The sequence below is a fragment of the Dromaius novaehollandiae genome, chromosome 1, assembly GCF_036370855.1.
Source record: "Dromaius novaehollandiae isolate bDroNov1 chromosome 1, bDroNov1.hap1, whole genome shotgun sequence".
Taxonomy (NCBI): domain Eukaryota; kingdom Metazoa; phylum Chordata; class Aves; order Casuariiformes; family Dromaiidae; genus Dromaius; species Dromaius novaehollandiae.
Window position 1 is genome coordinate 102,310,684 of NC_088098.1, and position 27,315 is coordinate 102,337,998.

Sequence of the window (27,315 nt, forward strand, 5' to 3'; positions counted from 1 at the left end):
TTAACAAGGGAAGTTCACATTTCTTGACTGGATTTCTCATAGACTGAAGTAGATATTAAAGATTAGAGCAAATATTATTCCAAGTGCTATTTTCATAGCTAGAATGGTTATAATATTTAATTGAATAAAAAGGTAAGCTGTGATTATTGAAAGCCTACTCTCCCCTTCAACAGAATGTAGAAATGCTCACAAAACTACAGATGAAAATGTATCATTATTTAGCACAGTCATATTTGATATTCAAAGCCTTACACTCTAAAAAGTGTAGAAAAATCTGAGCAAAGACATTAATTTTGCATTCCACCTGCTTTTCCACAAATGTGTAGGAGATGAATGTCCCCTAACATTTTAGCCATTAAACAAAAAAAGGCTAAAGGTAACGATTTAAATTTAAAAATAGTAAATATTGCTCAATTTCCTTTTCTTGTCACATCTTGCTTTTCATATGATATTTTACATTGATTTTTCAGAGTTTTGCCTAAACTGAATCCTGCAGGAATGTAAGTGACAAGGAATACACTGGGTATACAAGTGATCTCTGAAAACTTGTGATTGGTAATCCCAACGTAGCTGAATTTTTACAAGTATAAGATTTTACTGGGTTGAAATGAGGTTGCAACAGTGATATGTCTCTGAAATGAGGCATAAGACTATGCATCCAACTATGGATGTTGTTTCAGTCTTTTAGCTATTGATTACAGGATCAGGGGACTAGCAAGCAAATAGTGATTGAAAAAAAATAAAGACCATTTTAGCAACCAATCTGGATTTTTGTTCTGTTTTGCTTCAGTAAAATCCTGGACGCTGGGCACTGAAGAAATCTGTAGAATATGCAGATTTCTTGCAAATAAGGATTTGGATTATAACCTACCCATTGCATGTAAATCCGGCAATATACAAAGAAGGTCTTCATGAGCATCTGATTGTTTAGGAACACAAGCATTAACACAGGCTAGAAACACATTGTTTGACCTTAATCATTTCAAAATCTTGGTCCACCAACATTTAGATCTCCCCCTTCTCTGCCTCTCAGTTTGATAAGAACTAGTAAAGAAGAGAAAGAAGAGGGCAGGTGTCCATGCCATGCTTATGGTCAGGAGGGAAACCCCCAGGTTTGGCAGTAACTTGGGGGCTTTGCTGTACACTGGCCTGTTTCTCAGGACAGGAGGGTGAGGCTGGCTGCAAGCTGACCTGCCAGAGCAAGAGGAGTCACCCAGTACACACCGTCTGGTGTTGCAGGGTTAGGGAAAGATAACTGTGGAAGTAGAAAGAATGAGGGCATGAAACAAAAGCAGGGCACCAGCTTGCAAAGGTGATGCAGGACACAGGACGCTGGCTGTCCTCACAGGTTGGATTCTGAGCAGTGAGCAAATGCAATAAATTGATTCACAGTGTGTGTCTGCCTCTCTGCCCTGCTTCCTCCTTTGCCTTCCCCCCTACCGCACCTTTTCCCTTCTCTCCATCTCTGTCACATTCCTTCCTATTTCTTCCTCCCTCCTGTTTGTAATAAGAGGCTGTTGTGCACAGTTTCTTACTGTTAATCTTGAGGACACCTTATTCTTCCAGCAACCTAACAGAATATATTTGCTCACCTTATGTCTGTTCACCACTCTTCCTTCCCCTAGCTGAATAAATGTCATACCCCTCATGTTTCTCTAAGCCTTGGTGTATTTCCTCGGATTGCTCTCTTTCATGAAGCATGCAAATAAATAGACCAATAAAATATAAAGTAGTTCACCTCAGGGTTTTCTTACTGTTTCTTGTGATTCATAAACATAAAAACCTCACGAAAAGCAGTGTGCAGCTGTTGTTGGGAGGGTTTGTGCATGTCTTTCAAGTGAGGGTGGGTAAATTCATTTATTTGTTGGAAAATTATTACATAGTGAAAATTGCAAGTGCTTGCATAAATCTTTGAACTGTTCAGATTAGATGAAATACCATCTCTGAGCACAGGTATAATTAGTCACAAACTGGAGAACTGGGATTCCCACAATTCACAGGCCTCAGGCTCGGCCTTTACCTTGGGGGGGGGGGGGAGAATTCCTCATTAAAACCATTTTTGCCACATCATCCAAATCTGCACAGCATGTAGCGAGAAGGCAGGTACATGTTTAATGATCTTGGCATTCCGGTTCTGGAACTGCTGTTTCACTTTCCAGTTCCTTGTGGTCATACAACATGCCTCTCTAACACTGCTGCTATCAGTACCAATAATTGCTCTCTGTGCCTACCTGGAGCCCTGATTAATATCAGTAGTAGTTTACAGGTATGCTGGGCTGAAGATAGCCAAGGCAGACATTTTTAAAGGAGACTCTGGGAAAAAAAAGTTCTTTGCTAATAATTTTGGATTTTACTGTGCTTAAAAGAGTAAAACTAGTGCAGTATTGCTAAAACCACTGGCAATGAATTAGCACTTGCTAAACTTCAGCAGTATTTACAACAGATGTAAAATTTGTCCTGCAACAGGAAACCACGCATGAATGACAGAAAAATATATTATCATCTGCTATGTCAGTCCTGGATCTATTTTACCCTGGTAGACTGGGAGTATTCAGTGGTCACCATTTCCCAGTGTCTGACCCCAGGAGATTAATGCCTGTCTAGTGTCAGAATCTTAATTGCAAGGGTCTCCAGTAATTTTTCACTGTACAGACCATTGGTCTGCAGTTGCAGTTATGTTGTATTTTCTTATAAAAGGGTATTGTTCTTACCGTAGACTGAAGAGTACATTGCCATCAGGATATACTCGGAGCATGACATTTTCCATAGTTGTATCATGGATGAAAGCTCTTTTGGAGTGTACAAAAAAAACATCAGGTACCCAGATCTTTTTTATCAGTCTTCCATCAAAAGTCATGCTTTTGTTTTTGGTACTAGGAAATGAAAGTCTCTCATCCTTCCAGTAATGTCTGAGATATAAAGTCATTGTGAAGTCCTTTGTTTAATTAAAAATAAAAGAAGATAATGCATATTTTATTCACAATAGTAAGCAGTACAAAGTAATCAAGTCATGTAACAGATCAATTTCTGTTCTGGATAACATATGGAGAATCTTCAGAGAGAAGAATCAAAATCCACTCCATGGGATTAAATACAGGTTGGAGCAACCTTTGAGATTCCTGCTGTTTGACTTATCACTGATGTCTGAGTCTGAGGTTCATAACTCCTTTGTACTGAGACAAAACTCAAAGATTTCAGTGGTCTGCTGGATTGGATGATTAGTGAAATGAAAAAGAAACTTCAAAACCAAAGAAAGAAGCATGGAAGGGGGTTTTGTTGGGAAATTTTCAAAGGCTCTTTCCAGAATGGACTGTGGTTCCTTTACAAGGAAAGTAATTTGAGTCTTTCATGAGCATTACCTCAATTTGTAAAGTCTGTTTGTATGTACGTTTTGTACAAATATTGCACAGGATTTTTAGATCAGTACATTTTAATGAACGAAATGAAAGATATAGAAACAATGCTGTGAATTTCATAAGACTAAACAATTCAAAATTATGAGAATTATGACATTTTTAGTAATTTAGAAAAATTTTTAGTAATTTAGAGAAATAACATGACTGCAAATGTACATGTGGGAAGAGCTGGAGGTAAAGCTTCAAATTCAGTCTGAGCTTCTGCACAGCCTGATTGCTCTGTGCTCACCTATCTAACTCTTGTATTATTAAGCGGACATCATTTCCTTCAGTAGGATACTTCTGAAAAGAACACCGGAAAGATACTTGGGCTTTCTCCTGTAACGTGAATATATGCTTACGCGAGTCCCACTGGGCTCCAGAAGAATGCAGCAGTTCATACTGACAGATCCTATAGCAAGCTCAACACTTGGGGCTAGAGCTACACTCGATGTGAAAAGATATTGTAAATGAGATCTATTTGCAAAGTTAATGCACCCTGCTATTCTAGAACTGAGCAACTTGTCACTAATGCCTGGGTCACATTTCTTAGTGATAATCTTGGCTGAGGAATGAACAGCCTGCATTCCATGGCTACATGTCTTAGATTGCAGTGAGGGGGTCTCCTTCCTAAGACCATTTCTGGAGCTGATTTTTCTACTTCTGTCTGTTATGATCACAGCTCCACGCATGCCAGAAATGATGGGAATATTCAGGCCTGCATAAGCAAAGGAATCAAAAGGACACAAAGCCTTATCTTCAAAAGCACAGAGCACTGAGAGGTCTTATAGAAAGAAGCCCATGGGACTTACAGAACATCTGGCATTTTCAAATCAGAGCACTATCCGTACTGTTCTGTTCCTCTAGCCCAGGAAGAAATTCAGCATGTGCTCATACGTAACCCTTACTAATTTAAATGAGAATTGCTTGCATGCTTTAAGGCAAGGCTGTGTTCTTCATGGGTTCACTTTCTTTAACGGTATTTTTCTATATTATCCAGGTGGATGTTTATGAAACCCTGAGCTTTTGCTGAAATTCTTTATTCCAGTTCTACTAACCAACTTACCATGTCAACTTCAGATATGCTGTCAATGCTTTCTACCTGCACGTCAATGCCCACGGGTATTGGTGACCCTTCAATGTAACAGAATGAAAGAGTGATGAGGAGCACAAATGCAGATTTTTTAAAGGGAAGACTACATATTAACAACATGAAGAGTTTACCCCATTCCAGCATTTACTATGGTCTGTCCACCTCAGTACACTGAATGAGAAAGTCCATGGCAACTCAATAAAACCTTATGCTGAAAAGCTGTGGAAATAAGTACAAAACCTTAAGTGATCTCTTTGCAATCAAAGTGGTTGTTATTGGCATTGCAGTTTAGAAAGCAGTAAGTTTCCTTATGGTGCCAAAGCTAATGAACTAGTTGTATCTTTAATTAGTTAACTACTTAAAGTTTGACATAGATATTTGTCAAAAGGGATTGCTCGCTCACTATCTCATAAAGAAAAAGCTGTGCATGTATTAAGCATGTTCTATGACGGTGTTGTGTGTGCAATGTATTACTGAGTACATAGTTTATTATTAAGTACAATACATACCAAACTGCACTAGGTCACCTTATTGTAAACTATTGTAAACTATGTCAGCAGTACATAGTATCCCATTATTTCATACCACATAGATGAAAAAGGCTGTGAGTTTATGTCACAATGGAATCTTAATGAACATTTTATAAAAGCATATTTTTTGTTTTTGCAGTAAAGTAACCCAAAATCAATTAACAATTACAGTGAAATACAAAATTATTTCCAGCCTTTTCAGTGTACAATAGCTGGAATTAGAGTTCCATACAGGTTATGCACCTGTGTAATTTTTAGCAAGCAAGTCTTTCCACTAAAGTAACTAACTAATCATTTCCTTAAGAGAGAGAGGGAGACAGAGAGGGAGATGGGGAGAGACATGTGCATGTATGTGTATACACATACCGAAGAATATTCTGCACTTGGAACGAAAATCCAAAGTAATCTTTGTATATGAAATTCCAATTACATTTTTAAAAATATGCATTTAACATAATTTTAAAATACACATTTAAAATAACCCAGTACAAAACATGAATACAAGGAAGACTGAACAGCAGGAGACAGCAACAACTTCTTTGACTGGTCTTTCTCTTTTTCTTGTCTTTTACTTACATCAGCATAAAGCTAAAATAGTCCAGAAATGTCATGCACCTGATAACCAGTCACAACACTGTGTCTCTTTTTGGAATTATCCTTAAAATAGCAGCCCTTGAGGATTACACAGCTGCTTCCAGTTCTTACCAGTAAGATCCTGAACTATTTTTGAGGTATTTTAAAATCTGGGTCTGTAATCTCTTGATTTGACTTGTATATTTTAATGGAGGGCTTGACCCTACGTAGTACAGATGAGGACACATTGTGCACAGGAAAGCAAGGTAAAATGCGAACAGAGTTAAGGCACATAGGAACATGTTACTGCACTGACAAGAGTTGTGCTGTCTGGCTTGGAAATCATCCCTGCCTCTGAGAGGAATGTGTCACTCAATCTGTTTGCCAAAGGCTCAAAGCTCAAGATGAAATTCAGGACTCCAAACAGCAAAGTTCAGTCAACTACTTTATTAGTAAGATACTAGACAGTACTCGGGAAAATATTACTTCTTTTAGAGAGTAGCGATAGCAGGAGAGATCTGCCCTGAAGGTTGACACACAAGCATACCAAAGTATATATCCAACCAGGCTTCATACAAACCAACAAACATTTTTATGCTTCTCCTAAACCAGGTTTGACTACTACTTATCTTTGTTTTTCCCACACAATCCAAACCACACCACATAAATAGTTTACTTATGCTAACTAGTGACTGGTACCAAGGACTGGTACAAAAAATCCCTGCTTGTAATCTGAGTGGAGTCATCTTCTCAGTATCCCATTGAAACCTAAACTATGTTGTAAATTAAAAACACATTTAGCCTAAGTAAAAGCCACAGGGGGATTTATACATCATGTGAACATCATTCACAGATGAGATTCACACATCATTTAAACGCAGACATTGTGGGAAGATAAGGTATTGTCTGTCAAGCTCCTCATTAGCAATCTGAAACTTGTGACATGTCTACATTGCAAAGCAGATTCCTGAGCTGGCTGTACATGAGCTAGGGTGGGTAAGGGAGCAGGCTAGCTGTAGAAGTACAGATCTCCAGCCCAGGGGTATGAGCCATACTAAGGTTCACCTTATCTGCCAGCAGTGAAGATGTCACTGTCTGGTCTCAGCACCCTTGGCTGCCTCTGAAGTCCATGCAGTGAAACAGGAACTTTCTAGATTTCTAACTGAGATGAGCTGGCCTGTGCCTTAAAAAAGCTTGTTGGTACCAGGGTAGCTTAGAGTGAACATGAATTATTAGCTAACCTGACTCACCAAGAAGCTTCAACTTCTCTGTACTGTAGGTTCTTCAAACTGTGACTCTGGGACTGTGGCAGAAGGGCCTGGTAGGATATACTGGAGCTGCTCATATCTGAGCATACATTTAATCTTAGCTGGTACTACTAAAACTTTGGGGGATGATTTGCATGACTGGAATGTCAGCAGGTTTTGTCCCATTTAAGGAGAATTATGGGGGTGGAGAGAGAGGAGAGAGGAGCATGTCTCTATATTAAAAGATGGCTTTACCAGTTTCTGAGTCAAGGACAAATCTGAAGCGAATAAAGTTAAATGTCTACCATCACCATTCTTCAAACAGCTATTCACAAATCATATCATAGAATAGGACAACTAGCTCTCTAAGTATCCATGTATAATGTGTAGACTGGAAAAAAAAGTTGTTTTTTTTCTGAATGACAACTATTTGAAGTGTGACAATGAATGGCAGTCCTCAAAGTTCCTTGGAATTTGCAAAAATTATAGACAACAATTTCCTAACCCAACAAGCAGTATTCTGGTGTGGATACAATTTCATTCAATAATTCACCCCATCTGGGCAGATATAAGGGAAGTGATCACAGCACCAGAACTTAGTGGCAGCTTAAGTACAGGTGATTACATTTATTATATGCACACAAACTAAAGTGCCAGTTACACATAAATGTACACACAGACACTTGGTTCTTTGAAAGGACTGCTTGCACTAAGCTGGGAACTGTTATAAAGCCACATCAGTGGGAGCACTGAATAGCATAAAGGAGATCAAAAGCTATACCCAGGAGAATTAACGTGGGTGTTTCTAAAGTGAATTAAATAAAAAGGGAACTGCTACAATGAAGTTTGTCCCTGATTAGGTAGAAATGCTAGATTTTTGAAACATACTGCTTAAAAGAGATTTCTGTTCTCTATTTGAGAAAAGGCCAAAGGCTTCACTCATACTGCTTAATGAGAAAATACTGTTCAGCCTAGCATTCACAGAATCACAGAATCACAGAATGGCCGAGGTTGGAAGGGAACTCTGGAGATCATCTAGTCCAACCCCCTTGCTTAAGCAGGGTCACCTAGAGCATCTTGCACAGGATTGCGTCTAGGTAGGTTTTGAATACCTCCAGAAAAGGAGACTCCACAGCCTCTCTGGGCAACCTGTTCCAGTGCTCTGTTACCCTCACAGTAAAGGTTTTCCTCATATTCAGATGGAGCTTCCTGTGTTTCAATTTGCACCTCTTGCCTCTTGTCCTGTCACTGGGCACCACTGAAAATCATTTGGCCCCATCCTCTTTACACCCTCCCTTCAGATATTTGTATACATTGATAAGATCCCCTCTCAGTCTTCTCTTCTCCAGGCTAAACAGGCCCAGCTCTCTCAGCCTCTCCTCATAGGAGAGGTGCTCCAATCCCCTAATCACCTTCGTAGCCCTACGCTGGACTCTGTCCAGTAGATCCATGTCTCTCTTGTACTGGGGAGCCCAGAATTGGACACAGTACTCCAGATGTGGCCTCACAGGGCTGAGTGGAAGAGGAGGGTCACCTCCCTTGACCTGCTGGCAACAGTCTTCCTAATGCACCCCAGGATACCATTGGCCTTCTTGGCCATAAGGGGATGTTGCTGGCTTATGGTTAACTTCTTGTCCACCAGGACTCCCAGGTCCTTCTCCACAGAGCTGCTTTCCAGCTGGTCAGCCCCCAACCTGTACTGGCACATGGGGTTATTCCTCCCCAGGTGCAGGACCCTGCACTTGCCTTTTTTGAACTTCATGAGGTTCCTCTCCGCCCAACTCTCCAGCCTGTCCAGGTGTCTCTGAATGGCAGCACAGCCTTCTGGGGTATCAGCCACTCCTCACAGTTTTGTATCATCAGCAGACTTGCTGAGGAGGCACTCTGTCCCTTCATCCAGATCACTGATGAATAAGTTGAACAATATTGGACCCAGTATTGACCCCTGGGGGACACCGTTATCTGCACTCCTCCAACTAGACTTTGCACCACTGATCATAACCCTCTGAGCTCTGCCTTTCAGCCAGTTCTCAATCCACCTCACTGTCCACTCATCTAGCCTGCACTTCCTGAGCTTGCCTATGAGGATGTTATGAGAGACAGTGTCAAAAGCCTTGCTGAAGTCAAGGCAGACAACATCCACTACTCTCCCCTCATCTACCCAGCTAGTCATTCCACCATAGAAGGCTATCAGATTGGTTAGGCATGATTTCCCCTTGGTGAATCCATGCTGACTATTCCTGATCACCTTCTTATCCTCCACATGCTTAGAGATGACATCCAGGATGAGCTGCTCCATTACCTTTGCAGGGATGGAGGTGAGACTGACTGGCCTGTAGTTTCCTGGGTCCTCCTTCTTGCCCTTTTTGAAGACTGGAGTGACACTGGCTTTCTTCCAGTCCTCAGGCACCTCTCCTGTTCTCCATGACCTTTCAAAGATAATGGAGAGTGGCCTAGCAATAACATCCGCCAGCTCCCTCAGCACTTTTAGGTGCATCCCATTGGGGCCCATGGGTTTGTGGGTGTCAAGTTTGTCTAAATGATCTCTAACCCGATCTTCCTCGACCAAAGGGAAGTCTTCCTTTCTGCAGACTTTCTGTCTTGTCTCCAGGGTCTGGGATTCCTGAGGGCTGGCTTCAGCAGTAAAGACTGAAGCAAAGAAGACATTCATTAACTCTGCCTTCTTTGTTTCCATTCACCATAGACTACATTAGACAACATCCCCTGACCTCAGGCATGATCTCATATTGACAGCAAATAGCAGCTGCTAATATTTTCATCCCATTCTGACTCTAATTTGGCCATAAATGTAGGTAGATGATAAATATATTAAACACCACACACATGCACAACCACAGTCACCTCAGTACCCTGTTGATTTTTCTAACCTAAAGCCTTTTTGTATTTTTGTGATTCCTCCCTGGCATAAGATAGATATTGGTCCTACTCCAGTCTAGGCTCTCTGAGCTTCATAGTTTTCTTGGAACGTTTCTTGCTGTGATTAGAAACCAGTTCCACTAAAAACAGTAATAATTAACTATTGTAACAGGTTGCAGAGAATTATATATTCTACATCACTTGGATTTGTTATATCAAGATTGCGTGTTTTTTGAAAGAGAACATTTCCATAAGCATTGGAAGGGATCCTAAAACAGCCAGAAAGCTAAACTGATTTGTTTATTCTTATGTCTGTACCACAGCTTTCTCCCTAATGTACTGAGAATTTCAATCTCTGGCTGACCATCAGGCAAAAACGTCAAATTCACTTTGAAAAAAACTAACCAGAGAAAAGCTGTGTTTTTTATTTTCCCAGTTTGACAAAACTGGGGATGGCAGAGAGGATTTTGTTATTAAATTGAGCAGCTTCAGTTGCTGCTAGTGCATTGCTACAAATCATTATTTTAGAGGGATTAGTGACTTTCACAATGGAGATTCCACAGATTTTCAAGATAATTACTCCTCAGCAGAAAAAGCTGAATTGTTTTCAGATGGGTTTATCTTCGCAGAAGTCATTTCTATTCTCTTTTATTTTAAAGGTTTAAACATACCAAAAGAATTCCCTTATGAGCATGGAATTTTTTTAATAGATAGCAAGACAGGCAAATTATATAATACTCTTTTTAAAGGGGATATTACATAAAAAGGATATCGTTTTATTTTAGGATCACTTTCCACGATAATAATGACTGTTTTAAAGCAATTCTATAGTTTTTGTAGTAGTCAAACTTTTGAACGCACAATGGATTGCACCTGCAAATCCATAAGATAAATACTGAATTTAGAAAAATCATCCACTGAATCCCAGCTGGCCTAAAGGTGCGTAACAGCGCGTTATGGAAGAAAGTTAGGTCTACAAAAAGCTCCCAGTAAGAGAGAGAGAGACCAGAGGAAGGATAAAGTCTCCAGGAGTGCTTTCTTCTGAAAAAAAGGCTTGTGAATCCAGAGGGGAGGAAAACCAAACAGAAGTGTAAGCGAGTCCCAAGGAAGTTAAGTTGTGTGGACATTGCTACTCTCTTCTGGCAATGAATTAAACTGGGGAATTGCTAGCAATGGAATTTTCTCCTTGTTACTGTTTTGTTTCTTATTTACTTGAGAAACAAAGGTGGACTGGTATTAGCAGTTGCCAGTGCTTGGAATGGATGAATTAGCAATGTAAGAGAAAAAATCCAGGAGAAGGAGCCCATCAGAGGTCTTGAAAATGTTATCCTCCTCTTTCAGACACCAGCTAGTCCTTCCGGTAACACACCAGAGAAAGCCATTACCCTTTCATCAGAGTCAGTCTTCCTCACCACAGTGAGAAGATGTTTCTGACTTTCCAGAGAGGACTATGGTGCAGACATGAAAATCACTTAGTGGCAAACATCTATTGGAACTGCAGAATTTTTGGACATTCATTGGGCCCTGTTTTCTTTCCTTTTCTGCCCCTTTTTCCTTTAGATGAATTTACATGCGACTAATTTAGCTGGAGAGGGAGAGGAAGGGCTAGGGGGAGGGAACTAATGTTACCCAGCAGCTAGAATGAGATCTGTGGTCCTCAGAAAATTTGAAATGAAGACTGTGTTTAATTGCAGATTGAGAAGTGAATTGTCTAGAAAGACTGAAACCTTTTGACCAACTAAACACTACTAATTCTTTTCTAGCATTTCTAATAGGTACTAATGTTATTATCCTCTTTATTGATTGACAAAGCAGAGAGAATCAGTCTTAAAACCTCTTGAACTAACTCACCCTTAGCATATATCCTAAGAGTTCCCTAGGGCACAGCATAAAAAGAAACATAAAATGTTTATACTCCGATGTGTGTATATATATATATGTACACAGAGACTTTGCACATACACAGTTACGGTGATCATGTGGTTCTTTAGTCTTTAGATTGCAAAACAGTTCAGAGAGAGTGTGGAAGGGGTCTTACAGTTCGGAAAACCAAGGCACAGAGGAATAAAAGAATGACCTCCTCTATAGGCTACTCCCATGATTTTTTAAATGACTATGTTAATTTTTAGCAAGTGCAGACAGAAATCGGGAAACCAAGAGCACACAACACTGACTTCAACCAATACTTTGAAATAAGCTAATTAAGAAAATAATAGGTTATATAGAAATAGGTGTATATGTATAGTAGAAAAGAAAGTAATTTAAAAAGGGTTTCTAAGCATAACTTGCTCTAATGCCTTCCTTAAAGTACATAGTTTTGGCTGCGAAGGCAGCCTGCATGGTGACACCAGATCCAAGCTAGTAGAAACCTCAGCTCAGTGTCTGGTATTGGCCTATGCTCACCCTTTCTCACTGCACTTAAAACATAGAGGTGACCATTCAGAAAAGTGCTGGCAACATGACTTCTTTCTTTTTCCAGTCCAAACGTAAGCTACCTTCTCACAGAATCACAGTTTATCAGGCTACTGAAAAATCAGTTGAAGTACTTGAGCCCACAGTAGTACAAAGATATAAAAGTCATGAAAAGATTTGGCTTTGGACCTACTGACTGTCATTTGTTTCATTTGGTAAGAACTATGCAAACGGACAGCCTTGGCAGAACTGGCAACCATAACTATATCATTCCAGGACCCCTGACATACTGATCTCCTGGCCTTCATCAGTGCTTCTGGGAGCAGCAAGATCTAAACATAATTCCTACGGTGTTCACTGATGCAGCTGATCAAAGCTTTTTGAGCAAGGGAAGCATCCATGCTTCTAGTGCTGCCTTGCAGTGGAATTACTCTAACCCTCACCATGCTGGTCCACAGAAAGACTTTGTACTCTTTCTTCTCTTTGCTCTGTAGCAGGCCACTCTGAATCATCTGGGGTCCATATACCTGAGGCTTCCAAACTAAAAGAGGACAGTGAAATTGCATAGGGAGCAACGGACAAAAACTCTGTGGAAGGAGGGGGGGGGGGGGGGAGAAGAAAAGAAAAAAGCCCAAGAGCCTGGATTAGGGAATAAACGCTATGTAATAGTCACTGATCTTTTTTCTTAATAAAATTTTGGCATACTGAACTATGGGTTTGCTTCTCTCAACCTCATTGTATAATGACCTACAGACATGTAGAAACAGCTTGCTAGTTTTGCTTCATCTTGACACAGTATCTTTCTAAGGTTTAGATCTCTAATCTGTTAATAAATGGACAATGTCAGGACTAATATTTAAAATCAAACACTCAGAGAGTCAAATTATACTTCTGCAGCTGGAGTGTCATTTCAGTCCACAGGACAATGCCAAATTACACTCAAATAAATGACAGCAGAGTTGTGTCCAACTGGTCCAAAAAAGGATCTCTTATCTCAACAGAGCAATGATATATTTTCATGCAAAAGCAAACAGTCATGTGAACAAGGTCACAATTAATTCCAGTAACTCTGCAGCCAGTAGCATCAGTATCCAACAGTTCTACATTCATTTCACCCCACTCTTTTCCTGTGCAGATGTTTGTTCAGTTTACACGTCAAATTCAGCATGTGCTCTCTCCATCTTTCGTTTTTACTTAATTATGAATATTAAAAACTCTGGATCCTATAATCTGCCTCTCTCACTTTGCATCTGTGGGGCTAAATGAAATTAAACTAGCCAGATTTGGATTTAAGAGTTCCTTGCACGGAGGGATCTCCAGCAGGTTCAGAACAGCATAAATTTTCCAGCTGTTTCTTCTCCAGAACTGGTATAAAGGATGATTGACCTTCTCAGGGAAAGGGGCACAGTGGAGCTAAATCAAGAAAATCTCTCATTCCAGTTCCATAACATACCCTGAAAAACCCATTGGAGTATAGGGGAGGGTGAAGAGTTGATCCTCTTCCTTTTAAAGGTAAAGAATTACTTTAAAAAACTAGTTTTTCACCCAGCTGTTTTGACCTGGTTTTTTTTTTCCTCCCATCAAGATTGTGAACTGAAACATCTTGCTGAGCTGAATAAATCATGCACTGTGGCATGTGACAGATACAAGCCCTTCAGGAATCAGAGTACTGAGATGCTTTATTAGATTTGATAACAACAAACCCAAAATTTCATCTGCTTTAAATACATAAAGCCATGGTACTGTAATTCTTTATGCAGCTCAGGACTGGCTCTCTGAAGATGCAATGTGAAGAAGAGGAGAGAAAGCAAAGTCCTTGTCCCCTAGCTCTGCCTCAGGGTATAAGCCACACTGAATGTGCTGTGAGCACTAATGGTGGCAGTGCGAAGGTGTATATGCAAAGGTGGCAGTGAGAAGGTGTGTATGACTCCTAGTCAGTGCCTGTGTAACAGTGGTATCTCTAGTCTCATCTTCTCCTCTAGTTAAGTTTCCTTCTGCTGCCCATTTAATATTCATCACTGTTCTTCAAAGAAATCCATGCTCTGTATCTGCTTTCATACAATATTTCTGGGTATGTTAATCAGATTCATGATTCAATTGGTGAGTGTTGTCCTCTGATGAGGACCCACTTGTGTATTTACTCTCTGTTGATACCTGATCAACCTGCCTCCTCTAGAAAAACAAACCTTTACTACTATAACACCATTGAAATCAATGGTAAAACAGGAGTAACAGAGAGTACATTTAGAAGCAACATTCATTTTGCTGAGACTTCTTTCTGTGTGCTGTAGAAATGTTAAAGGATCCCTGTTTTAGTCTTACAGAGAGTCACACATAAGCATTCCACATATTATGAGAGTTCTGAAATTTTGGAAGTGTGTGAACTATGGGATGTGACTGAAAAAAGTGCCACCCATGCCACTATTGCATATGGATGATAGCCAGAAGAGAGGCAAAGCTGAGACATTGTTCTACTGAAAGCTATTTCTGAAAGACATGAGTATAGCTGAAATCATAACCATGGTATTGTGATTATTAAGGGGTCTGTGCAATGAAGTCAGTGGAAAAACTACAGCTGGCTTCAGTAGGAATTGAATGGGCTCTATGACTAGTCATCTGAGAGTAAAAGGATAAGGAAAAAAAGCCTGGTACAGATTTGCTGTGTGAAAAAAAATCCTCACTGCCTGTGGAAAATTACAACTGCCAGATCGCAGTGCCTATCCTGAAAGCTGCTTTTACTTACATCAGAAGTACTGCTTTCTGGGATGATCCAATGATAAAGTGCCTCCCAAACCACTGTTTGCTTTCATGGAAATGCTACTTCCTTTCTGAGATGAGACTCTTTAATATTTAAATTCCTTGAGTGGCAAAGCAGGTGGTAACACAAAGCTGCCCTGAGTGACAGACATTAGACTGCAAGAGGTAATTCTAACTTTTTCTGTCAAGATATAATGGTGTCTCAGCTATTGTTCAAAGTTAGGGAAGATTTTTGCTCTCTGACAAGCCAGCACTTCTAGGATAACAAGGAAACCCATCACATTCTACCAGTGCATCCAGAGAGGCTTTTCTCACTCCAGGTCTCTCTTCTTTGAGGGCAAGGAGTATTGTATAGCCCTATCCCTTTTCCCAGGATGTTCTAGCCACAGTCTGTAGATCTCACCACTCCAAAAGATGCCTCAACAAAAGGAATGCTGGGGCTGAGGCTTGTCCTTACAGGACCCAGCTTGACAGCCAAGTTTATCATATAGCCTTTCCTTCAGAAAACACCATCAGCTACCCTCACTGCACTGTGGTGTAAGCTGTGGCTTGAGGGCTCCATGGTATGCCTGCCAGGCTCTAGGTCCCACAAGCTGGTGTAAACAAGAACAGTTCCACACACTTCAGTTAGCCTCCAGATTGATGCCTGTTTACACAGCTGAGGATTGGTCCTTATCTATTTTATTTTGGCTTCATAACCCAGAGCAGTTCAGTCTATTTCCATAAGTCATGAACACAGAACTGGTGACCCAAGGGCTCAGAAAGAGCTTATTAGTAAGACAGCTTTCTCATTTTACCTTTCATGAAGTAGAATCAAAATGGGCAGTTATAAATTCATCATACCTCACATGTGAAGAGAAATAGTAGTGGGTATCCAGTGGAAATGACTGACTCTCTGGGGAGTCCAAACTACAAACATCCCATTGAATACTTCCTTTATCAACAACATGTAGTTAAATAAAGAAATAATTGTCATAGTGTCCAAAAACACAGCAACTACATGCCAGTAAACTGAAGATCTGCGAGTAGTTTTATAATTTTGTACAGACCAAACAGGTTTAGTAATTAGCTCATTTAAATCTCACGAAACAGATTTGATGACTCTAAGTGATTTGCTAGTTGCTACTAGACTATGCAGTTTACAGGGATACCTTAATCACTGTTCGCAAAGAATAGAATTCTAACAATATTATTTGTTTAATTAGTTCCCAAAAGTAGACAATTTGCACAGTTTCTCCTATTGGTATGCTAAACACAAAAATGTCCCTTGCCTTCAAATACTTCTTAGTTTCTTCTTTATTTTCTGAAGTGCAATAAAAGAGGTGAGTTGCAATTAAAGCTGTCATGCAATTTTAAGTGACAATGTTTTGCACAGTTTAAGTAACTTCTGGATAGAGAATAAACTATTAACCAGCACAGTGCAGGCATCTGCTGCTTACCTCCAAATCCAGGTCTCAGTGCAAAGTCATGGTCCTCTATGCAGAGAAGCTGCTCAGACTTAAGTGGCCGTACTTTGGTGCTGTCAAGTTTCCTCATTTTAATTTCTCGTTTGCTATATTAAAAAAAAAAAAAGCATATAAGGTACTTCATTTTTTTCTGCCTGACATTCAGAGTGCTGGTTAAATGAAACAGGGACCCAAGAATCCTGGACCGTTGAATCTGGTGTGGTAAGGGAAACAACTGTATTAATAAAGTTGGGAAGATACATATTGGAAAAGGCAGGGAAATCACTTATGAATGTGCCCAGGTCAGTGAGAAACACCAATTACATATAAAAAAACATAGGAAGAATACCTATGTCTCCTCCTGTTCTCCTCAGAGACTGTATTTGTCATTCCATGAGAGATTATAGCCAATTGAAAAAATATTATTGTTGACATAACCGCTTTCGACTCAGACTTGGGAAAAACACTACGTACCAATGGTTTTAAACCACCTTACATGTTATCCATATTTTAGAAACACTTGTATTTTCTATTATAAATCTTTTCTTCCTTTCCTCAGACCTCAAATGAGTCAATAATTTTCAGAAGGACTCTGAAACTGATAGTCCTGGAATGAGAGACATGCTTTTTGAGATCCTTTTGAAACATAATTCAGATTTGGCTAAGTTACATGCTACCAGGTATAAATTTCCCATTTGTTTGTTATCGCATCCCTTATTTGCTGCTCAGACATGCAGCGGCATTTCTTTGCACCAAAAAAGTGCTGGTTTTGCATTTGTTCCCATGCCACGCATAAATGAGCCACTGGGTAGCACAGAGTCCTCAAAATACACCACAGAGCCCCTTGTTTCTTGTTTCATGTCTGCTGCCAGGTCGGATAAGATATGGCAACAAGAGAGATTTAGCATACACATTAGGAAAACCTTTCTCATGGTGAGAATAGTGAAACATGGGAAAAGATTGCTTGGGGAGGCTTTGAGACTCCTTTCACTCAGGCTATTTAAGAATAGGTTAGACAAATATCTCTAGGAATAGCATAAATACAGCTGCTTTGCCTTGGACAAGGGAATCTCTCTGGAGATTGCTTCTTTCATGCCTTCTGTGATTCTCTGCAACTTTGCTGCCAGCAACTCTAATTATTACTTCAGCCTGAACGATAGAAATTTGTCCTGTTCCGTAGATTTGCCCTGTAACCAAACACTGCTTCGGATGAGGTATAGAATACTTTAGGATGAGGTACACCTCCACAGACACATACAGTATTTACTTGTTTTTTTTCCCCCCTTTTCCCTTGTTTGATAATGAAGCCCAGGAAATTACTTTAAAAAATGCTATGTTATAGGAATACTGAGGAGAGATCAGCTGTTGGCTTGTTCAGAACCATGAGGCTTGGCCAAATTAGTTTACCTGAGTATTCTCAAATGTCTCTGGCAGTGTTATTTAAACCAAATTATCAGGGGAATCAGAACTTCCATGTGAAGTATCAAAGAAAGATTTTATTTTTCTGAGTATGAAAATGATATGGTGGCTAAAATTAAACCTGGTGCTTAAAAGAATTAAAACTACCACAGAGCAAGTCCTTCTGTATCACAGTAGAACTGGCAGTAGAACTGAACTCCTGCAACACTCTGAAATAGGTATATGGGAAAATTCTGCTGCTTGGGAACTAGTATAAGAGGAGACAGTAGATTCAAGTCCGAATCCCATGGCACAGCTAATACAGTCTGAAAGCATTAGGTTATTTGTCACTGGATGTGCCAAGGGAGATACCTGTTTGATATTCAGATGATTTCACTGGAAGAAACAGGATCAAGCAATTGTACATCAATTCCAACTTCTTACTGGAAACAAGAAAGTGTGCGACGAAGGAAAATTTTTCCTAGTCCTCTCCTTCTCAAGAGGCAAAATGCAAGCAAGCAAGGTAGGAAGTTTTTTCTTAACTGTTGAGCCATTGAGAGATTTGTTGTGCGATTTTGATACTCTTGTTTTCCTGTATGAGGACAAAATAAACATAAATGCTACCTATGTGAAAAGCATCTTTTGTGCCCACTTACTTGAACAGCTGATCCTCTTTATACACATGGTGGAGTAACTAACATTTGCACTAACAGAATCCATTGTTTCTAGCCGCTATCAAAAGTGGCGGATTAAGCTAGGCAAGGTCTTGCGAAAGTCAAAGTAGTGCTTTCATTACAAACATGTTGCATCTTTTCTTCATTACACTTCTTTGGCAGAATATACTTGTTTATTTTAAAGTAAAATAGGCTCATGTGCATAGATATGTGCTCATGGTACTTACTTGGAATTAATTTTGTGGACACTGGTAACATTGCATATGTAAAGGTATCACAACTGAGAAAAAAAACCTAAAAAATTTCTAAAATAAATTAAAAAAATATATTTCTGCTTCACAGTTTTGTCCCCCTCACCAGCATCCCCCACCCACAGCTAAGAAGTATTCTCTGTCAGATATTCCTATAACATCAGCATCTGGACTCCAGATGTTGTGCCTTGGCTAAGAATTACAGTATTAAATTGACCTCACTGCAGCATTACAGTTATTTAACTGTTGACTCAAAGGGAATTGCATGTATGTATTCGTTTACCACCAAGAAATCCTAGACCTGTGTCTAACTATTGATCAGTAACACAGAATTGTGAAATCATCAGCAGATGTTTTTTGAGTGCTCTTTCCCATGGGACCAATTCCATTAAAAAGCAGAAGAGACAGATTTAACTACCCTAGGTCTCAAAAAAGCCTCCTCAGGCCAATCAAGACCCTAGTGATGTTGTAGTTGCCAGTGATATGACACTTTTCATTCTCATTGAAGTCTACCAAAGACATAGATTATATTTTGGTGGCCTGGCACCATGGTCTTCTTATCACATAGCTTTGGCCAGAGCACCATAACCTGGGAGCCTAAATGCTGTCATTGATTCTGCACACTCACTGTATAGCAGATGAGAGGCTGTTGTGTTTGAGAGAAACAACCCATGTGCACTTAAAAAAAGGAAGTCTCCATTTACCTTCCTGGGGTGGTAGCAATAAAGGCAATTCTGACAGTATTAGCATAGATCTGGGCAATGGTAAATGTGAGCTTGTCAGCCTCAGTGAAACACATGCTCAGGAAACTACTGCTTCCGACTATAGTAGCTCTGCTTCCAACAGCCATATTCCAGGCAACATTTTACATTACACAAATGAAATGGTAACTTAGAATTAAATTCCAACAATGGTCATAAAAAGCCTAGGAAGTGTTTCAGATCACACAGGGATGACACCCCTGCTGCACTTATTTAGGAAGTTAATGGAACCACTAACTCTTCGAATGGAAAAAAAATGAGATACTCTTTGGACACCTCACTACCTAATACTGTTATATGGACTCAGGGCTCAATGTCTCGGTATCTGAAAGAGCTCTCAGAAAGTGTTTAGTCACTGCCTACAAAGCCAAAGCAACTAATTTGGAATTCTTTAGCAATGGACGAATATGTAGCAGGCCTTTAAAGTTAAATGTAGCTGCTCCTACTTAACTTCGAATACGTGATAGTGAGTGAAAGGTCGAAGGTCTGCTCAAGAGTAGTTGGATCATGTGTGGTTAAAGCATTTAACCACATAATACCATCAGGGTAGCTCAATAAAAAGCAGCATTCAAGGCAGTGATGTGGTTAGTATCCCATCTAGCTGTCTTTAACTTCCTAAGTTATTAACAGTTTATGTTGGTTCAAGGAGAAATGGGACAAATTCATGGAAAAGAAATCCACTGAAGATCACTAAATCTGCAGAAATTACATCCTACTCAGCAAGTATCTGAGGGAAAGACAGTAACTGGAGGCTGGGGATTATTAGGGGGAAATATCATATATATATTTGCTCTGTTCTTATTCTTCCAAATTTCTGCTTACAGCCATTGTTGGAAACAGGTCATTAGAGTAGATGAACCTTTGGTATGATCCTGTATGGCTGTTCTTCTGTCTTAATGCCCTGCGTAACTAATGATAGGGTGAAAATCCTTGGCAGGAGACTGGAGGAAGGCTGGAGCACCTATAGAAATGCGGCAAGATATAACCACCTTTCCAGCACCATATTCATCAGAACTTTATTGATAGACTTGAAAAATCTGAAACTCATGTCTCAGGAAAGATAGTTAGGAGGGGTTTTGCTTTCAGTTACACCAGTTTAGTATCCAAGATGCCACACTTCCTTTATTGTTGCGGTATGGGAGTAATGGGGACAAAAATTCTCATCACATTCAAAATGAAAATAATTAAGTTTATGAAAAGAATACTATGACAGACCCTATTCCTTCCAGTGCAGTGCTCCTGAGATACTCTAGCTACCACCAAATCAAAGGTACTCAAAAGGAAGAAGTTACAGAAATCTTATTCTCAGGAGTGTCTGTGGAGTTACGCAGCAGTGTGGTCTCTTAAACTTTTAACACATTTATCAAATTTTGAAACCCAAATAAATGCAGGCCTCAAAACTGTACAGTTCTCTTTCATAGAAATGCATTTCCAAGTGTTTCGTGACATCAGCAACTTGTATTGTCAAAAAGCATAATATTTTGACAGTCAAATGTTTTGTTCTTTACTGTAGGAAATGGACCATGAAAATAATCTCTTTCTCATGTACTTTTGGTTAATGCTTTAAAATCTTCTTTACAAGAGAATGCAGACAAATAGCTTTGGCGGGAGAATTGGGTTACTCTATTAAACCAGTAGAACTTGTAGGTTAAGTAACATTTTCACATGGGATTCTTTCTAAAAGGCCACCCATTTAACCAAGGCCATCTGTCAGCTGTGTCCCTAATAATCCTAGTGCTGGCTGAAAGGTTTTTCCCCAGAAAGAAAAAGAGGCTGCTTGGAAGTCAGATCCTGTTGAAATGTACTGGAGGATAATGCTGCCTTTAGAAGCAAAACCAGGCAGAGAATCAAACAAAGAGAAATTAAATGTATTTGGATCCTTTCCACAGAAAAGCTGATTTGCAGCTGTTAAGCTCTGGGATCTTCTGTGGCTCAGATTCTGCAGTCTTCTTCCCAGTTCCAAATTTTAAATCGCTAGGGCCTGTAAAATGAAGAGATGGAAGGCCAAACCATTGCCTTGTGTATACCAGAAAACTGCTACACCAATCAGCGTGAGATGAAGATGTGGTCCTGGCATTCCCCCCTGTTTCTGTTCTTCCTTTCTGTTGAAACACTTCTCTTGCCTGTCTCACAGGAGTGTCGTTTGGATCCAGTCACTGGTATTCATAAAGGTGCATGAAGATGGAGGGGGTACTGTGCTAATGTTAACTGTTACAAGAGCTCAGTGAAGGACATCCAGCAGGATGCTATAACATATGCTCTCTCCTACCACCAGGCTTCTATTCTCCCTTTGGGAATTTTTGTATCAGTGATGGAGCAATTCCTTACAGTTGTTGCAGAAGAGTATAAATGCAAGCAACCGTAGCATGTTTCCCTTTTACCACTGGCAAAAGTGTGTCAGCTAAGGTTAAAACAGATATTTCTTCCATGTCCAGGGATAAGAAGATATTTCATTCTGTTTGCATTCAATTCTTAACAATGCTTAATAGTCTGGTGCTGCAAAGCACCAGACTAGACCCTATTTTGGTATTAGTGCTTGTTCTGTTTATTATTACAAATAATTGTGCACAAGCAGTCACTCCAAAACTGTCATTGAGTTTGAGACAGGCTGCTGAATAGCCAATTCTTTTCATGGGCTTTTGGCTTCGACCGGACTTAAACCTATGACCTTGAGCTGAAATCCAGAGGTACTGAGCTATATAGCATCTTCAAATACCTCCAGACACCATTGTTTCACTGAGACATGCTCTGTTGCCTTGCATTCCTTATATGTGATTTTAACACAATATTTAACAAGTCAGAGATATGTAACAGCTAGGTTATCACGTAGGGAGTGTTACAGAAGGTAAGCAGCTGTACCTACTACAAAGCATATAGCTTTAAAAACAGATTAAATACATGGGACTAGTCCAGTTGTGTTTCAATACATGATATAGCATGAACACATTGTGAGCTCCCCTGCCCATTTTAATATAGTGTCAAGTACACAGAAAAATGTAAGTTGCCTCCCTTCTCCTTCCTTAAATTGAGCTATTTATTGCAATTTCTCCTACCTCCAAATAAAGACAGACTTTGACTGCTTGGATTATTACTGGCTGTCTTCAGAAGATATAAACATCTATTTGTGTACTATTAGGTCAATTTGGAAACACATTCACAGACCTCACAAGTAAAATGTGAAAATATTTGTGGAAAAAACCCTAACACTTTGCAGAGAAACTTAAATGTAAAAAGCTGTAGATCATTTTTCCTTTTAAACTAGCTACTCAACTGGAAAGACTGAGATGAAACATTGTCCTTTCTGCTGTCTCAGAGCATAGCTATATTACAGAAATGGAACACATTGTGACATCACTAAAAATACAGTCCAAATCACCTTATTTAGTGCCATTAAAATATTTTCTGTATCTTGATGCTATAGTTACTGTGTCGTTTAGGGAATGGAAGCCATGTTATAACATTGGCATATAACTTTGGAAGGCATTTCTGCTTCCTGTAATGGGAGTGAGAAGGCAAAAGTGCTTGATACACCTGTATTTAGACAATGATATGCTTATCACAGTAGTAATCTGGTATCATATAAGTTAAAAGAGATGTGTGTGGGTGTGAGTGTGTATATACCTGCATACACATGAAGCATTCATGAAATAATGATATGAAATGGCTGGTTATGGAAAAACTGTTAACTAATAGTTTACCATTTGTGTTTTGGGAACACCCTATCAATGTCCTACGTATAGTATAAACTCAGAAAGTTGCAAAACAGGACAGTCAACAAAAAGGGTGCATTGACAGGTTGCTGATAAACAGCATTAAGATTATCAAATGAACACAGACAGAGAGAATATATTACCTACCTGTTATGCTTTCTTAAAAATGAGAATTGTTGCTGCTGATGAAGATGGTGATGCTGACTTTGAGAACTGTGTAGCACAGCTGTCAGCCACAGGCAAGTGAGGAACAGAAGTTTCATGACCAGGACCATCTCTTCCAAAAGAGAAATGCACTTGATCAGCCAATCCACCTTGATGACTTCTTAGTTTTAGTGTTTTTACTGTTCAGAAATGGCATAGCATACAAAGGATGCACATGAGGCAAGGCATAACTGAAAACAGAAGACAGAGGCATCCCAGTTCTGATGTCCTCTCAGAGCTGCCCGCATATTTTGGCAAATCATGAAAGTTCCTTAAGCTCTACATCCCTACAGCATCTGCTATCAAACCAGTAGCACCTCGCTTTTAGAAATGTAGTAGGTACAGCAAGTTGTTTTGCCAGGCTACAGTCTGATCCATTGCTTCCATTCTTTCAGTGTGAGCGCATACTTGAATTCTCCATCACCCGCTCAGTAACCTCTTCAACATAGCCTGTGCAGGCAAAGTGATGTCAAACACTTAATCCCCCTTAAATCCCACACAAAACCATATAAAAATCTGCTTTAATGACAAAGGTCTCTAAATTAATTTTGGTTACTATATATGTGTTTGTCTGCTCAAAATAATTTTCTGCACAGATCAAGCTCTTTCATTAACTGGCTACATTGCACTGTCTTCCCAATCATTAACATTATTCCTATTTCTGTGAACTGTAGTAGAAAACATTTTGTCTGGAGATGCAGAAATACTATTGCACAGTGTAACATCATGAAGCCAATCCAATCTAAAGATGACGTCTTGTGCCAATATTCCCCAATAACATTTGCAAAGACCAACAAACCTTTTGTTTCTCTTCTTATAAGATCTACAGCTATCTTGTAAAATTATCCTAAATTTACAAAATGTGTATGTCTAAGATCTAGTATCCTTCTGTAACCCATAATTTTATCTTTATTTCATTTAGCCTGCCCTACCTGTTCAATAGCAGATTTTATCTGCTGAATCACAAAACATTTTGTTAAGCAAGAACTCGAGCATCCGTCCTTCTCCTGTAAAAGGTGGTAAGATTTCTTGTGGGCTTAAAATTGGGCAGTACTGGACACACCTTCTTAACCGACACAATCAATTTATCCTTTTCAAGCCATCAGCAAGTTTAGTAATTATCAGAATCAACAACGTATATTTATTTTTCTTTATCTAGAATATGAGAGATATGAGGTTGAAGGTTAGGAAAATGGAAATCCCCAAACACTATCTACAGAAGTAGAAGTAATTCTGGTCTCCCAGAAGGAGGCAATAGCCTTCTTCCTGCATCAGACAAACAACAACTGAAATAAATAATAATAAAAAACACTGTGTCTGCTGAGACTGTTAACACCTAAGCAAATTGGGATAATGGTATTGTGATGTGGACATCTGCTTCCTCAGAAGCCCCCTGAGATTACCACCTAACTTCATTTGGGCCAAGAAATAACTCTCAGAGGCAAATGATTTCCAGGAGGAGATTACCAAAGGGCAGCTAATTCCCATTGTTTTTTCCCTTTGGAGTTGAGCAGCTATCTGTCTGTGACTTCAACAACAACAACAAAAAACTCTTCCCAGGCATTATAAAAATGTAACTGTGTTAAATTAAAATTGACAGCCTTGATCAAAGGCTTTCAATCCTATTTCCTCTTTCATCCTACTTGTTCATGGTCTAATCCTTTCCTACTCAACAAACATGCATAATCATTTGCAGCCTGACCAAGGGATGGTCAAGTAGTATTTCCAGGAAGTCTAATGAACATAAACAGTAGTGCAGACTTCTCTCACTGTTCAGGTAAATCAAGAGATCGTCATGTCGTTTTTAAGATGTTGTTTTCATTCAGATATCAGTCCCACAGCTCTTTTCCTATTCCTGACTGTAGCAGTAACTTTGCCACTAAGCTGCAGCGCTGAAAAGAGAACTCCTTGGAGGATTTTCAAAACATGCTGAGTCTTCTTGTGACTATCACTGCTAAAATCAACTTTGGTCAAAACGAAGGGCTGGATGCACACACATATTCCAACACCTTCATCCCACTGATATCAGCAGCATGAAATATTACTCTGAGGGGCCTTTCCTAAACACACTGAAAATCAAAGCACTACCTCTCCTTCCTTGGCTATGGAGTATTTCCAGAAACTAATTTTGTCCAGCCCACACTCACAGGAAGTCTTTGGGAGGGACTCCTGCAGGGTGAAACTGTGAACACTCCCATTAACAGGTGTGTAATGTAAGTGAGGGCGACCATGTGTCACCCAGAGCAATCAGGTTTCTTCATACTAGAGTTGTTTTCATTTCCTCTGGGTAAGAGAGCATTACACAGGGCAGATTATAACATCATTATAAATTACCATTAAGGAAACAGGTTAATCTCCTATGCATTTGTCAGTAATAAATTCTAAAAGGAGTTTTCTTGCAGAGGAATGAAGGCAAGATAATAAGAGCTTGCTTGTGTTGGGCAAGTCATTAATATGTTTTTGTATTTAAAAACAATTAGAACATGGTCTCTCTGCTACCATTAAACTATTTCTTTAAAATTATCTGTTCTCTGTGGCTCATGAAAAGCTTGTAATGCTTATCTTTCAAGGACAAAGGTAACAATGCATGATTGGAAGATGAGAAGAAAAGGAGAAGGAGAGGGAGAGAATGAGGGAGAGGGAGAGAGAGAGGGAGAGGGAGTGGGAGTGGCAGAGGGAGGGAAGGGAAAGGGAGGGGAGGGGTGAACCATCTAATATCAAAACATGAGATGATTTTTTTAGTGGGCAAAATAATTTGTGGGTTTCAGGTAAGTACAGTCTGGAACTACAGATCCCTCTCCACTGCAGATCCCAAAGCAGAGCAAATTGAGAACAGCTTTATAAAATCAAGAAGAGAAAAATGACAAGGATGAAGAAAAGTTTCAGAGGCCTTTATTTTTTGGAAAATCTGAGCACATCCAGACCCACTGACATCCATTTTAATTGTAGTGAACTGAAACACTGTAGCACATTAGCATTAAACCCCTGCAAATTAGCTGCACAAGATTGAAAAGAGATGCAATGAGGAAAGAGGATGGTAGGTTTACCTGGAACATGTATGTTTGATTCTCCTAATCAGAAAATGAAGCACAGGGGAAAAGCATTGCAAGTTAAGAGCCTCCTAAGAAGCCTTAGATTTTGATACGTCTTAAAGAATAGAATGGATGGAGGATCTCATAAACAGCTAGCAGATCACAGGAAGCGGATTAACCAGAGCAGTAATTCTGAGAGAGTAAATGCAATGCTGCAGCACAAGAAGAGGCAGCATTTTGCTTTTCTGTGGTAACAGACCGAGTGCATACAATTTACCATTAATGTTGTGATCACTTGCAAAAATACTAGTCAGGATTAAGGACACTGTCCAACTGTTTATATAAACACAAATTATGAACCAAGTTTCCAAAATAAGGTATCCGTTCACATTTCCAAACAAGATCAAGTGAGAGGAAAGCAGAGACAGAGGATTATGATTCCAGTTTGCAGTCTGCAGACCCCAGAATGGATGAAGTGTTTTACTTAACACTTGCAGTGGGACCAAATTCTTATGGTTCTGCCCTTTATGGTCTCTTAATACAGGTAGCAAATGAGCGTTCATGACTGTCCCAAGCAGTCTAAGAAAACAAATCAGACCTAATCACAATACAGTATTGGAACAGAATCAACAGAATTCAAAAGCCAGCAAAAATCCACAACTAAGCTCAAAAATGGTGCAAGATTTTTTGCACAGTACTCAGTGACATGAATTCTCACTCTGTAGTTTTACAACGAGCTTAAACAGAGTTACCAGGCTACGGATGAAATACTGCCCTCCCTTTTGTCCCTGCAGTGCATTACTACTTACTGTTCTTGCTTCACCATCAGCAACTGTTCAGCCAGTTTCTAAAGGAGTGTGCATACAACTAGACTGACTGTGAAATAATACCCTTAGTTTTTGTTAGGTAATATTAAAAATAGTAATACTATTGAAGTAAGAACACAAAATGTTCTG

At 39.5% G+C, this 27,315-nt stretch overlaps 1 protein-coding gene across 1 annotated transcript in view; it reads right to left on the reverse strand.

The window, feature by feature from the left end:
• The window catches only part of GABRR3 (gamma-aminobutyric acid type A receptor subunit rho3), a 31,693-nt gene extending 8,295 nt beyond the window's left edge, over positions 1–23,398 (reverse strand). The window contains exons 1-4 of the mRNA XM_026100155.2: positions 23,271–23,398; positions 16,324–16,436; positions 4,462–4,529; positions 2,712–2,935 (exon numbers count right to left, since the gene is read on the reverse strand). Coding sequence (XP_025955940.1) covers positions 2,712–2,935; positions 4,462–4,529; positions 16,324–16,436; positions 23,271–23,398 — 533 coding nt within the window. The remainder of the gene's footprint in view (positions 1–2,711; positions 2,936–4,461; positions 4,530–16,323; positions 16,437–23,270) is intronic.
• Positions 23,399–27,315: the final 3,917 nt, after the last annotated feature.